The sequence below is a fragment of the Thunnus albacares genome, chromosome 16, assembly GCF_914725855.1.
Source record: "Thunnus albacares chromosome 16, fThuAlb1.1, whole genome shotgun sequence".
In the NCBI taxonomy this organism is placed as follows: Eukaryota; Metazoa; Chordata; class Actinopteri; order Scombriformes; family Scombridae; genus Thunnus; species Thunnus albacares.
This window is the reverse complement of record NC_058121.1, coordinates 4,904,155-4,919,351: the sequence shown is the minus strand read 5'-3', so window position 1 is coordinate 4,919,351 and position 15,197 is coordinate 4,904,155. Positions and strand designations below refer to the sequence as shown.

General features: G+C 40.0%; 1 protein-coding gene across 1 annotated transcript; it reads left to right on the top strand.

Annotated features, from left to right (window-relative positions):
* The first annotated feature begins 6,461 nt into the window (after positions 1-6,461).
* LOC123000046 lies at positions 6,462-11,244 on the top strand. Its single transcript, XM_044377483.1, has 4 exons — positions 6,462-6,580; positions 8,312-8,485; positions 8,688-10,615; positions 10,950-11,244. The coding sequence occupies exons 2-4, from the start codon at positions 8,340-8,342 to the stop codon at positions 11,159-11,161; spliced, it is 2,286 nt and encodes a 761-aa protein (XP_044233418.1). The 5' UTR covers positions 6,462-6,580; positions 8,312-8,339; the 3' UTR covers positions 11,162-11,244.
* Positions 11,245-15,197: the final 3,953 nt, after the last annotated feature.

The following is a 15,197-nucleotide window of genomic DNA, read 5'->3' as shown; positions in this document are numbered from 1 at the left end:
TTAACTCCTTGATAAGAGACACAGACTACAGTAGAAATTACAGGGTTTTAAATATACACTTAATGACTACATACATAATGTGCTTAAAAGTGGCAAAAGCTACATGTTTTGAGGAAAATAAGGGTGAGTCAGCTCTAGAATTATGGTATATTATGATGAAGAAGAAAAGACAATTTTTTGAGTTTGATCTAACAAAACCTTGTCTGGATGCTTATTATAGAAAAACATATTTAGACTATTATGCTTTTTCTTTGCTTTTTTTTTGCTTTTTCACTATCTCAGGTTAACAAGTTTGTCTGAGGTTGCTGAAGCGTCACCTTCTCCAAATCCATTAAGGATCAGGACAGAGCTGCTAACGTTAGCTTTAACTCTGACATACATGTGCCCTCTGACAACCTTGTCTCCTAGAAATTATGTTCATATGCAGCAGATCTTTTTCCCCAATTAGGTTGCTTTGACTAACATAATCACTGCCTGGATTATGTTCACAGGTAACGTTTTTTTGCATGAATGGATGAATGAAGCTACATCTATGTATCTCTCTGAAATCGCAGGGAGGAGGTTGACACAGGTTTTTATCCCATGTCCTGTGTGTGATCAGATTTGGGCAATTAAAGTACCTTGGTTCAGGTTAGTGAAAGATTGTGGTTTTGCTTAAATGTTAATGAACATGTTGTGCTTCAAGTTATTGCAGACTTTTTCTGTGTTAAACCAAGACCACAAACTTTCCCTAACCTTAACCAAGTGCTGCCAGTACCTGAACACAACCATAAAAAGTGAAATAATGCTGTAGTTTCTACAAGCAGAACATTTTTGCAACTTGCCAAATATGTTACCAACATCTTCTCAGTATGTTCAGAGAAAACATAATTCAGCAGAATGTTTCTAGCAAATCATTTTTGCTGTAGCAATTTAGTCATATTAGAACATAATTTGCCCATGAACAGGGCTTTTTTATGATAACGTAGAAAGCTAATGGCATGCTCCTTATTTGGCCTTGCATGTATGTACTAGGCTAGACAGCCAGACATGCTAACATTACAGTTTATGTTAAATTAGATACACGATTCAATCCATTCCATACACTTTTATTTTGTCACAAACTGGCTCAGGAATGTGAGAAACAGGAAGTCAACGCAAGAGCTGCATGTAAAAAAAAAATGTAATTGTGTATCATGAATTTTTCTGCATGTTATTTGAGTGAAATAGTGTGTTTCATGGCTTGTAGGTTGACCTTTACTGAAATATGTCTCATCTACCAGGGAAAGACGAAGACACAACCAAATTAATTAAACGGCCTGGGGATGACTCCACTGTTTCATATCTTTTTTTCTCAATGCTATAATTCTGCACACAAGCAGCTGTACTCTGTAATAATCTATGCAATGTCACACTATTACACTTCAACTATTCCCCTCACTTTGCATGTGAGACCCATCAGTCAAAGGCCATATGTGAGAATAAACCTTGTTAATAACTTTGAAAAAGAACGTTCCACAGCTGAATATGTTCTGCCATTTTCACTTTTACTATTATAACAAGAAGAAATATCCTTTTACTAATACTGAACATAAATATATTGTGTCTGGCATCATTCAGGATTGCGATAAGTTGACATGTTTTGTACTTCACATGGAAATTATAAGGCTGATGGGCACTCAAGTGTCCAAAAAATGGGATAATTTAAAGAGAAAATATAAGGTGAGATTTTGTAATTATTAAGAGCTCAGTGCACTTCCATATAAAGCATTTGTCTTTAGTTGTTTTACATAATATCATCACATGCTAGTGGTTTCAGTGTGTCTACATCTCACTGAAAAATCCCTTGTTTGATATATCTTCCAGGAGCTCAAACAGGGACAGGGACAGACAGGGTGGAGGACACAGCAGCCACTTGGCCATGGTTTTTTCAAATGCATAATGCCATTGGGAGGCGGTCGTCTATTGAGCCCCCAGTCCTGATTGACCTGTGTGGGGGAAAACCATGAGTTTTTGGTTGATGTGGCCCCAAGTGGTAGTAGCTCATCATCTCCTGGAGCTGGAGCTGCTACTTGTGGCCAAGCATGTGAGAAGGAAGAGGATTATGCACTGTCAGGCACAAGTAGCGGCATCACCAAACAGCTGATTGATAAGCCATCTACTTCTGCCTGTCCCCCACCCACCCAGCCAGAGACAACACACCTCCAGGTGGGCTTTAATGACCTTTTTAAAAAGGAGGAAGCAGAGAAGAACCAAAGTTTCCAGACTGGTCAAACCAACAGCAAAAGATTACTAGTTGAGTTTATAATTATAACAAGTTTAACAAGTTATAACGAGATAGAAATAAGATAAATTTGTATGTATGTATTTTTTGTCATTGATATATTTTTATACTCTGACAAATTAAAACCATTTGTTTTATGTTGTGGAACATGAAACAGTCTTGAAGAATCTGTGTTCTTGAAATTCTGGGTCTAAAACTGTTGAAATAGTCAGCAACTGTATGAAGGAAACACATGATTTCAGGCAGGTTCAGAGACATTTTTTTGAAACCTTGTTATGTAAGCCCTTTTGTGTTGCCATATTCTAGAAAAAGTACTTAAATGTTAAAAGGTTAGACCCTGCCAAGGAAATGGTGATTTTCATTGTGTGGCTGTCATCTGAATGTCAAAGTGCCGGACATGAACTGAAGCACAAAGGAAAAGTCTTCCAGCATCTTTTCCCCATTTTGCAATAGCAATGTCCTCTAGCAATATGAGGTTACAGTGTACTAGTTCTCAGTGTTGGCCTACGACTGTGCTTTGTTTGAATTCTAGAAAAATATGCACAAGACATACTGCTTTATGTACGGGGTTGTGAACTTTTTATGATGAACTCAAGAGTTGTAATTATACAAGTCAATATGTCAGAATGGTGCAAACACTCACTAGCGCATCTCAAGAGATCAATGAGATCATTTAATCCATCTCATATCCTTCATTAATGTGTCCATGCACCGCAGCTAAGGCAACCTACAGCTATCTGTATGTTTGCTGTATTTGTAATGTGTTACTTTAAATTCTATTAAAGCATTAGATTTGTGTGATGATTACCTCTAGTAAACACAGGATTGCACACTGCAGTCGTGTTCTCCTGCTTCAGCGATGCTCCTGTTCTTCTTGGACGTTTCTCAATGGTTCTGGGTTGGTCAAGAATTATTTGACACTTATATAGGCATGTTACCTTACATTCTTAATTAGCTTAATGAGTTGAAAGGACTCAGCTGGCATTACATCCAGTTTGTGAACACACCTGATTGGATTCAGCAGCTGATTTGCTGAAATCACAGTGACAGAGTAAATGGCATATGAAGCCTAAAGACCTCTTTTTCATTGCCATCATAACGGGGGTGGAGGTGTGGTGGCTACTATTTGTGTCAGTGTGAATATGACGGTAATGAAAGATGCTGGCAGCTTTATGCAGCAGATCAGAAATGGACGTCGCTTCAGAGGAAAGGACGTCTCATTTCTCTAAAAACTCATTTCCTCATTTCCTCTCTCCTGCCATCTTTATTGGTGAGAGACTAAGACGCAAGGAAAAGATACCCGTGAAGGGAGCCATGGATGAAATTAAGAGAATTGAGATGCACCCCAAGAGTGACCACTTCAGCCAGCTTTTATAGAACTCAATCTCCTGATGACCCTCCACTGTCAGCCAATTGTCAGGGCAGCCTCCTAGACAGTGGGAGGGGCATAACAGCTTGTAAAGTGCAAGTTAAGTATACAGGATGAGTTTATTTCTACAAATGAAAACTTGCAATGGTTTTACATCTTGCTGAAAGCAGCAGTAATTAAAGGAAGAGTGCAGACCATCTCATTCTGCTCCTGCCTAGATTTGTTGCAGCTTGTGTTGAGATTCACAGAGACCATCTGGGGAGACAGATGGGATGGAGTCACATATCTTTAAAGGTGCCAAATTAAATTATCGGCTCTTTTCCAGCAGCTCTCAGCAGGGTCGAGGAAGTCAATTCTTGAGATTTCTTGGGAAAATAAAGAAGTAATTATGAAGTAATGGAATGGGTCAGCTGATAGGAATGTTAGGTTGGTGGTCACCAACTGCTCTGTGAAGTTTTTATTTTTCACACTTTGCACATGCACATCCCTGTTTCAGTCAGTGTCATCTCTCCGGCTGAGCACTTAGCAGCCATGACACCATGACACACGTGTCATTGCATGTGCTGTGTGTCCTCTTCTAACATGTCTACATAACACAAGGACAAAGGACAAAGAGCAGGACCTTACTGATGAAAATCAAAGCACCTAACCCTGGCGCAACCTCTGCAGCATTCCAGGCCACAGCACATTAGTGTAAACCAATCATCAGCCTCCCACTGAGTGCTGCCTTTTCAGCCCCACTGACATTCCCAGAAACTCAACAGGCTAAACAGCATTTGCTTGTCTTTTTCTTATGTCCATCTTTCAGTGATTATTACAGTTTGATGCATTTTTAAAGGAAAGGAATTTGATGTTTGGTGTTTTTGTTGTTTCTGAGAATGCAGCATGCTGGTTCGAAGCATATGTACTGTTTTTGTGAGTTAAATTAAAAGAATCTGGATTTAAATAGATTAAACAAACAGGGCATTACTGTACATTTCACAATTAAATATCATTTTTTGTTTGTGAATTTTTGTCACAGGTTAATTCCACAAGTGTTAGTGAATGTGTTACATAAAATCCCATCATGCCTTCAAATTTTAAAGAAATTCAATTCGCACAGTTGTGAAATAGCTCTTTACATGTAGGCTAATATGAAGTTTTCACATGTTAGAAAAATGACAACAGAAGGTGAAAATGTTTTGTCCACATGGTTAAAGATCCCCTCCAGTCATGTTTTAAGACATATAAAATGCTCTGCTTGAAATAATACATTTTGTCTGATATGATTTTTCAATTACCATGTTACGATGGCTTACTCTACACCTTTGCCTTCATTTAGTATGAGCGGATCTATGAATATGCAAATAGTCCTCGCCTCTAATCAAATCTCCACCCAACCCTCCGTCTGCAGCTCTATGATATTGCTACGTTATCAATCAGCTAATAATGTGTTCCTGAGATAAACCTTGGTCCCGATCGCCAGATTGGGACCAAAGACCAAAGGTTAGTTAGCTAGCTAATTAGTTCGCTAATTTAAAGACAAATGAGAGATGTGCTGTTAAGAGGCATCTTGTTCATAGCTAATATTGTAACATACCACCCCTCCTGATAGGTGTTTGTGTGCTCACTGTGTTACAATACCCACAGAGCAAGAAGCTGGGAAATACCACAGGCATCATTTTTGGAATTATTATTACAAGTTATACACTCACCAGCCACTTCATTAGGTACACCTTTGCAATCCAATGCAATCCAATACAGCAGCCATAATTTCTACATTTACGAAGCTTACACATTTTCAGTTTTTGTTGACATTGTCAGAAAGGTGATTATTCTACTTTATGTTTATTATTGAGGTCGTAGTGGGTGGTGGTGGTGTACTGGAGTGCATTATATTGAATGGTGTTCCTAATATTTTGTCCACTCCATTAACATACATGAGGAGGGCAAGATATTAGGAACACTTTTACTTGACACTTCATATGTAACAATCCACTTAATAGTGATCATTTTGTGGTTTCAAGTACCCAGACAAGCATGTATTACTTTGTTTTTACTAAACATGTCTGTAGAAAATCTTCCCAGAATTAAGTTAAGTGGTTAAATATGTATTTAAATTTGCTTCTATTTCCACCTTCACTTTCTCCTGAAAATCCCAAATCAAAAAAATCTCAATATATAATTTTGATTAAGTTTAATTGAATTCAATCTTAATTTTTTTTTATATCTAAAGTATTTTCTGTTGTGTCTAGAAGGATCCTCCAATATGTATATGATTTTATCTTTTTTGAGACAACTCTCTGACCCATTCTTCATGTTGTAAATTTGAAAATATAGAGATAAAAAGTCGTAATACCACACTTTAAAGATACTCAATATAAAAATAAAACTGTTACAGGCAAAACTCCTGTACTTTTACTCTTAGAATGCAGAAGAATTTTATGGGCACATCACATGTTGAGTGCAATATTTCTCGCTGTAATGTATATAGTTACTGTCCACCACTGTAAATTAATCAGTTGGTCTTTAAAATGTAAGAATTGTGATAAATGTTCATTACAAGTTAGAGCTCAATAACATCAATAACATTGAATTGCTTTAATTTGCAATCCAACACATAAAGATGTTCAGTTTAAAATCACATAGGCCTAAGACAAAAGAAGCAGCATATCTTCACATTTGAGAAGATTGAATGAACTTGAGAATTTATATTTATATACTGTATGTATATATAAATACACTTTATATGACAATATTATAATGATATGATAATATGATAACTTCCCTTGATGATACACAAACAGAATTCCAGAATCTTTCATAAAGGAGTGACATCAAAGTACAATCCATTCCTGAAGAGAATTGTGCACTACACTGTACAGGACACTTCGTGGGAGGATTATCTTTACAAAACTCTGTGAGAGTCTGGATGTAGACAGACCATAGTTTCTGCAAAGGACAAGAAGGTAAGCTAGCTTGTTTCCTAAATTTCACTGACCACTGGTACTCTGGCTGGCTGTCATTTAAACATGTGTGAGTCACTCTTACACTTACCTATAATTAATACATCCTTGCCCCTAACATTAGTTGCTCTAAAAAAAATGTAATTAGCCCAGTGTTCTCTCTGAATCAGTAGTGTTTACACATATTGCTAATTTCCTGTAGTAAAAGTAAAATGTGATTTATAAAGTGATATCAACAAAGAAAAAATAGTAGTTCCCTGGATCTAACTCCAGTTGTATGAGTTCCTGCGCAGCCCTTTAACGGATTTTGCCAGTGGTTTATCCCGTCAAGGCTTGGCCTCAACACCCTGAGATTGATTTGTACTCACTGCCAAATCAGTAACTAGCAACCACACACTATAAAGCACCAGTGTATCCACTGTTCATTTCCCTTTTAAGCTCAGCAACAGGAATAAAATAGGAGCTGGTAGCCCTGTAACAGCAAGATTGAGATTTGTTCTCAACTGCTCCTGTTGCTATTACAATTACAAACTTTCAGAATTCATGGAGCTTTTGCTACCATTAAAGGCATCTTGTATAAGATTTTCCTAAAAAAACAATGTATATTCATATTTTTTTGCTGTTTTTGGGACATTTCTGGGCATCAATCAGTGGGTGCATAGCCCCCAGCCGATAACAGCATGCAAGGTGTGAGGTAGGGACTCTAAGAAAATGTAGTGACGAGGTTACAGCACTGTGTTTATTTTATGTGCTTCAGTGTTTGCCTAACAGCAGGACAGGACTGCTGCTAAATTATCAATGCTACTGCTGAAATTTCACATTGTAGCTACATAATAATCACAACGAACGCAAACCATGCACACTTTGTCCACTTCAAGCAACTGACAGGAGCTAGTGGGGGGAGAATGGGATGTTTGCTTCTCTGTCTCTCTCCTCAGCTCTCTGTCTTTGTCTGTTTCACTGAGGGTGGGGCTGAGCTATACACATACACACAGAGCAGAGAGGTCCCACTGGACAGGATGAATCATGCACTTCTGGTGTCATTGAGCCAGGGAGTAGCGGCCAACTTTGAATGTTGTGTTGACAAATAGCAACCGACAAGTCCTACTCATTAGGAGGGGGCACTTGGGGCAGCACGAGCTTTAAATACAACATTCACCTTATCATGTTTTATGGTTTATGTGTTGGCAAACAGTTTACACATGTTGAATGTTTACACATTCACCAGACACAGAGTAATATTAATATTCATTTGGAATCTTGTCTTTGGCCTCCTGACGAATCTAAGTCTGATATTCACTGTACTTTTAGCTCTGTTTTGGCCTCCTCCAACTCTTGAGAGAAATATCTGGCTCTTTAGCTCATAAATGCTCCACTATGTCTTTGTATGTCAGCAGTTTGATGCAGGGCAGACAGTGAACAATAGGTTTATCTAAGCTTTTTCAGAAATTCCAAATGGAAGCTAATGTTGTTTTCTGTCTGCTGGGTGTGAAAGTAGACATATTATCAACTTTATGAGGTGATAATATGTCACCATTGTTTGTACAGTTTGTTGTTCTGCCCCCAAGTGGCCAAACAATCAATGGATATTGGAAAAATTCTTTACGGAGGTGTCCTTAATTACACAAAGGGGTGGACTCAATACCATTAACATTTTTAGTGTAATGCAATCTAATGCCATAGTTGTGCAACAAATGCCACATTATCAAAGCTTAAAATGTTTTTTTTTTTCAGATTTACGTGAATACTGAGGAACATCATCATGACAGAACAACCATCCCAGGACCAACCCATGTGTTCTGCTGCACTGGCACAGAAGCCTGATACTCTGCATATTGACATGTCTCCCATTGATCTAGATGAAGTTTGTTTTGCCATCTATAAATGTTTGATCCAAATGACAACACAGTAAGTGTTACAACTTAAAATACAGCATTTATAGTATCACTATGTTGTTATTACAAACAGTAATAAGTGTATAAGTGTAAATGTGGTAGTCGTATACCTTTGTGACAAAACTGTGTAAAAATTGTGAATATCAAAGTTGTGTTTAGATAGGTATCAACTTTATGAGTGTTAATACCACAATATGAATTGTGTTTTCTTACAGGCATTTGGACATTTTGAAAGACAACCTTGTGAATACTGAGTTGGCAGCTTTGCTCGCAGACTCTTGCATGGATATCGTACAGTCTTTAGCACAGATAATCCTGGATGTCGTGATACCGCAGGTCTACAGACACAGAAGAACCTATGGCACCTTTTCTCCAACAGTCATCTGTCTTACTGAGGACGAAATCCATGCCTACCTGGGGGATTCCATCCAACAGGCACTGGCTAATTCTCTGCGGCTCCCAGTGCAGACTTTGGGGCACACCAAGGTGTTCACAGAGTTGCTTGTTAGACACATTTCAAAGACAGTCAACTCAGTCCTGGCTTTATCCACTCAGGCATCCATCCTGAAGTCCAGAGTCCCAGTATTTTTTGTCGGTGGCTGCCTAACTTTATTTCCAGACCTCAAAGATATGGTTCGTAAGATTGCCACCATACTGATGGCAAGTTTGAACCGTGAAGAGGTGTGGCTTAGGGTCAATACTCAAGAGGCTCAGTCAAGCCAGACTACATCCATTGATAACTGCAACTTTTTGGAAGTGGAGTCCCCTATATTCTGTTTCAGCACCAGAGAGGGCTTAAAGAGATTTATGAAGACCTACATCACTCGCACAGTGACTGTACTAAAAAGCAAAGCTCACATGCCACAAAGGAAGAGTGGAATGAGCTCTAGCAATCACGGAGATGTCTGTATTATCATTGGCTCAAACACACACATTCTGCCTGTGGAAGACAGTGAAGCTCATGGACAGTCTGCCATGTCTTCCTATAGTGGTTTGGATGTCATACCAGGTGCTGTACCTGACAATGATGAAGCAGAGTCCCTTTCTGAGACTAGTCCCTTCAACTTTGTCATAGTAATTGGCACAACAGAAGACTTAGTTCGTGATGAGGCAGAAACTATCACGAACATAGCTGATGAACTGGTACAAGCAGTGCTTGGAGGAGATCAGCGGGGGTCAGCAGAGACAGACAGCTGTCAAGAGTCTGTCAATGGTGAGCTGGAGGTTGTTTACTGCTCTAAATTAAAAGAACTTACAGACAGAATCTTTAATTTGGTTATGAGTGGACAAGACTACCAGATTCCTTGCCTGCCCGCTGGAATGCGCATGTGTGACACCGTGACCTACAGGAAGCTGAGGAGAGGGGGCGTCACCAACCCGGGCATGGTCACTCAAGCCCTTTACATGAGGACGGAGGAGTTTGTTTCTCGCTGTGCTGTGCAGGCTCTCTTCTGGTCAACACTAAATTCACTGGACTCTGATATCCTGTTTGGACAGTATTCACAGGACTCATACATGCTGTCTTCGGGGCTTGACTTTGTGGCTGTACCAGTACGTGCAGCAGGAGACTGTGAAATAGTGCGTAGAGTAATTCCTCCTCCTTGGCATATTTCAAATTCCACATACGATATCATCCCTGAGCTGTCCGAGCCAATACAGTTACAGTTGGCAAGCATTGTGCACATATCCCTGCTGACTCTCCTGGTTGGGAAAATGCTTGCCAGCATAGACATTAGGGATGGTGAAATGATTTTAGAGGTTGTAAGGAAAGCAGTTGTACAGCTTCAAGATACTGACCCGAGGCTGTATGACCATTTCCATGCCTCTTTCATGGGTCAAAGTTACAAAGACATTGGCCAGATGGCCATAAATGACCTTCTGCTGGAGTTTGGCTCAGTAGAAGTGATGCAGGAGGCAGTGAGAGCACGGAATCCCAATTTTGAGGAAGCTTTTATGAGAGCACTGAGAAAACAGCTGAGATTTCCTACACCTCCAGTGCCTCATGGAAATGCACGCAAGACAATGACCTGCAGTTTCTTCAAGAAGTTCAAAAGACTGTGTTGCAAAAAAACTTCTAAGAAGGGCAACAAGACCCCAACTGTCAGCCTTCCAACCTGTGACCAGGACAACAACAAGTTACAAGGTAAAATAACACATCCAGACAAGTCTCCCTTAGCTGCTTCAAATAGATTTAATCTATTCCTACTGTGTGGGCTCAACTATCTTCAGTTTGTTGTTACACACTGTGTTACATTGTTTGTTGCCCTGTAATGCGATATGTACTCATTTTATTTAATTGAAAAACTTCCAGTCTTTTTAGCATTATGTTACTACCTTATGCAAATGTCAACTTTTCACTCAAACATATCCATTCACTCTTGCAACCATAATGGTGTTTATATAGTGAGTCAGTCACAAGAAGCGATTGATAGTAATTTTTTGTTTTTGTTTTTTTTCCATGGAACACTTGAATGAAGAGGAGCTCCTGAAAGACCAAACAGAGCAGCCCCAGCATCCACTCATGAGCAGGATAGCCCCCTCCAACAGGTGCATATGTTCGTCCTTAAGGGAGATGTTTTCCTCCATTGCTAGAACACTGGGCAGACCATTCATCGCTTGCTGCTGCCTAGAGAGCCAAGAAAGCATTAGCACAGATGGGACTGTGGTTTCTTCCATTGTTCTCTGTTAAAGGGTTCTTTGGGAGTTTCTCATTGGTCATTTGAGTTGTGTATCCTTACATGCTTATTTAAATATAGATATTATTATAAATAATTGGCTCTTCATATCTACAGTATTCTTTTCTTTTCATAATCTAAATAATTTTTAAAAAGTCACTTGCCATTTTATTTATTGCTTCTGTTTTGCTTTGTGTATTTTAATTATGCAGCTGTCTTCATTATAGATTAATTTGCAGACCATTTTACCGATTGATTGGTCTATGAAATGTCAGAAAACCAGGGCAGCATACTGCTGCTTGCTCAGTCTCTTGTTTTAATGAGAAACTTTTTCTTGTTTGAACAAGAGAGGCTGTGAACTGAATGTGCATTTACTTGCACTGTCATTCCTAATGTCAAGTCAGCTGGCTTGTGCACTGTCAGGAGGAGCGGTAGGGAGTGGTGTCCGTTCTTGTCAGATAACATCTTCGGTCCAGTAGGAGTCACTGCACGGTTCCGAAGCCCGGTTGTTGATAGTTACTGATCTAACATGACACCAAGTCCACAATTATGCACGGAACAATACACAATAAGCCCAAAAGCATAACCTAACACATATAAACATCATGTTCACGATCCATCATAATGTTATATGACTGATTAATCATGTTATTTGATTGGACTAGGCTGCAGTTTTTTCCTCACTATGACACAAACCAATCATGTTAAAAGAAGAAGTTAAAAAAGGCACTTTATTTTATGGTACACTAATAAGATGTAATAAGCCATACTTTGTATCATATTAGACAAAAACTAGAAATAATGTTCATTATTAGACAGTAAAGAAACAGTTATACCCTAATTAGACACTATACACCTAAATTATACTGTAATTAAAAAACACATATAATGCTGTATTAGACTATTATACCAATTTATCATCTAATTAGAAACCAAATAAGAGATCTTGATACACTATTAGACACCATTTTACAAGATCATAGTCTAATCTGAAATCAAATACAATGGCATATCAGATCCGAAATATGCTACAGGTATATGCTATTCTACCCTTACTACCAAATTATGCTGTAATTAGACACCACATTTAATACTACCAACATGGACCTATGATAGCTTAATTAGACAACACGGGCTGTAATTAGATGAATGTAATGCCGTATTATATCGGGCATAGCTTTTATAATAGTCAGACAAAACACTGAGAGCTCAGAGGACAATACATTTATTTGGCCTTTATCTAACATAGTTTCATTTTCTTACAGTGTCATTTGTTGCTCATTAGAAGAAAACTGTACCGTAAACTCAAGTCAAATCACATCTGTTCACTACTTCACATGTCCCTTGTAGCCTGGATGTTCTCCGGAGTCGTGTGGAGTTTGTAGGTCATACATAGCCTAATACATGCTTTCTTGACACTCGATTCCCAAACCAGTTAAGACTTCACACCATTTAATGTCCTGTTACTATCCGACCCCAGTAACATTAGGCTATGGAAGCTCCCAGGCCATTGCATCTTTATTTCCAATTGTTACACCCTTAGTAGACTTTCTTAGAGGGTCATTTGCGACACAAAAGAACTGTACTGTAAACTAAAGTGAAATCACATATCTAACCCTAACTTAGAACACATATTAAAGTTGCATTGGTGTAACGATGGGTTGCCGTTACTAGATCTCTAGTTAATAGTAAATAGTATTACTAGATGAAAATGGTTAATTGATGCACAGATTTCTATATATTAGTACACGGGTTAAATAAACACACGTAGTATTTATATATTAATTGTTTGTGTATTGCAGCTCACTTGAGTCTGGTACTTGACAGCAGGGATGCTGGGCTGTTTAGGCGGCTGTTCCACCTTGTCGTTCACCTTTGAATGAGCAAATAATGCGCATTGATTTATGACTCAATGGTAGCAAAATATTTGTTAATTAAGAGAATAATGTAAGAGTCATGCTAAGACAATTGTAATAGTAAAGTGAAATTTGTTTGTGTCATGCACAATCTTACATCTGCATGTTCTCCTTCTCCCAGGGTGTCCGGGCAAAAGAATTCCCCGGGGGCTGGCACACCTATTAATAGTACTGGGAGGGTAACAACAAGCAGAAAGTGGGTAGAGGGGAGTTTACACACTCAAATACAAACCTAATAAATATTGTACTGTTGTACTGTTTAAATACATTCAAACAGTACAACTGAACTGCCCTCTGCTCACTGTCAAGCTCCTCCATCACAGGGAGGCTTGTGATGCCGTTCAGAGCTTCCTCTGAAACTGTGTTCTCTGTAGTGTACAGCTCTGTGTAGTGCTCAGCGCACCTTTCTATCTACTTACTGAGGTTGTTGATGACTTCACTGGACTTGGATTTGAGTGGTGCCATTTTAATGATGGAGGGACCTGTTGCTTGTTTGATCCCCCTGTAGATGCCCCTGATGTCACCCGTGTTGGAGGCAGCCTATATGTTGGAGGAGAGCTCAAGCCAGTAGTTGTTGGTGCAGTGTTGTGCCGTTTGCTGGGCTTCTCTCAGAGCCTCAAGGTTCCTTGTTGATGGGTTTTCCTTGTGCTTGAGGAAAGCAGTATGCTGAGCCTCGATGACTAGCTCCATCTCTGCTGTGTTGGCCTCAAACCAGTTTGCATTCCTCCTTGCTTTCTTGCTATAAGCTGCGAGGGCTTGGTTGTAAATGGTGGTGTGTAGGCAGTTCCACTTGTCCACAGCATTTTGCTAGTTGGAGGCGAAGAGTGCTTGGTCAAGGGAGGTGAGGAAGAGTTGAGTGACAGCTGGGTTGTTGGAACAGCTGGTGTTGATGTGTGGACGTACCTTCTGCTTGGCATGGTGGATCTGCTTGGGCTGTAGTTTCTCTTTCATACTCCCCACTCCAAAGTGACCAAGGCAGTCTGGTCAGGATTAATGGTCGGCACCAACCCTTGCACTGAAGTCCCCCAGAAGGAACAGGTGCACATTCTTTGGGATAGTACTGAAAACCATGTTGAGCTCCTCCTAGAACTTCTCTTTTGACTCCAGTGGTGAACAGAGAGTCAGAGCATAGATGCTCAGCAGGTTGGCTGGTCCACTGCTGGTGAATATATAGATGGCAAAGATGCATTCAGAGCCTCCTGTCAGTGGTTCAGCTGTGGAAAGCAGGGTGTTCTTCAATGCAAAGCCCACACCATACTCTTGGGTCTTGTCTACACTGTTGCTCTGCCCAAAGAATTTGTAGTTTTGTTCCTTCAGATAGCTGTGGTCAGCAAGTTGTGTCTCTTGGAGAGCAGCAATGTCGACACTGAGTCGGTTGAGTTCACGGTTGATGATGGCTGTCTTGTGGGAGTCATTGATGTGGTTAAGGCTGTCTGAGAGCCCTGTGTCCATGGTCCTGACATTCCAGCTTGATATGCAAAGAGCTGGCATCTTTGTTTTCTTCTTGTGTTTCAAGTGTGCATTGTTGATGTCCACTTGTCGTGCTTTACACTAAGCCCCAAGCACCCAATGAGGCAGGCAGATGTTGGCAGATCGGCACCCTATTGACTGGGGCTACCTGGCTTGAGTGCAAAATGATGATTCCTCCCACCATCAAAGCTGACCTGTGATGCCCCGATCCCTAAGCCAATTGGGTAGTACTCATAACTGTAGACTGCCAGCTTCCATGTTGTTTCCTCCCTCCAGAGTGAGGCTGGAGTGACCTCTCCAGGCCACTGATGCTGCCATGGACTGGGATGATGGCTTGGATCCCGGTCTGAGGACTTCATAAAAGTCCTTGAAGTCCCAGTGAATCCTCTTGCCACCACGGATGTCCCTAAACGCTAGGGCAGGGAAATATTTGAGCCCAAGTTCCTCAAACCCCAGCCTTAGACATTCCATGACATCCTTGCCCGCCTTTTGCACCATCAGGCGGACACAGCCAAAAGTGCAGGGCACGGGGAATGCATTCTGTTGTGCCAAGCCCTGAGTGAAGATTTCCAGGGAGACTGAACCCATAAGCCTACCTGGGTATTCTGCTGCCTTCAGACCATGTAGACCAATCCTCTCATTTCTTTTATATAGATCCATGAGC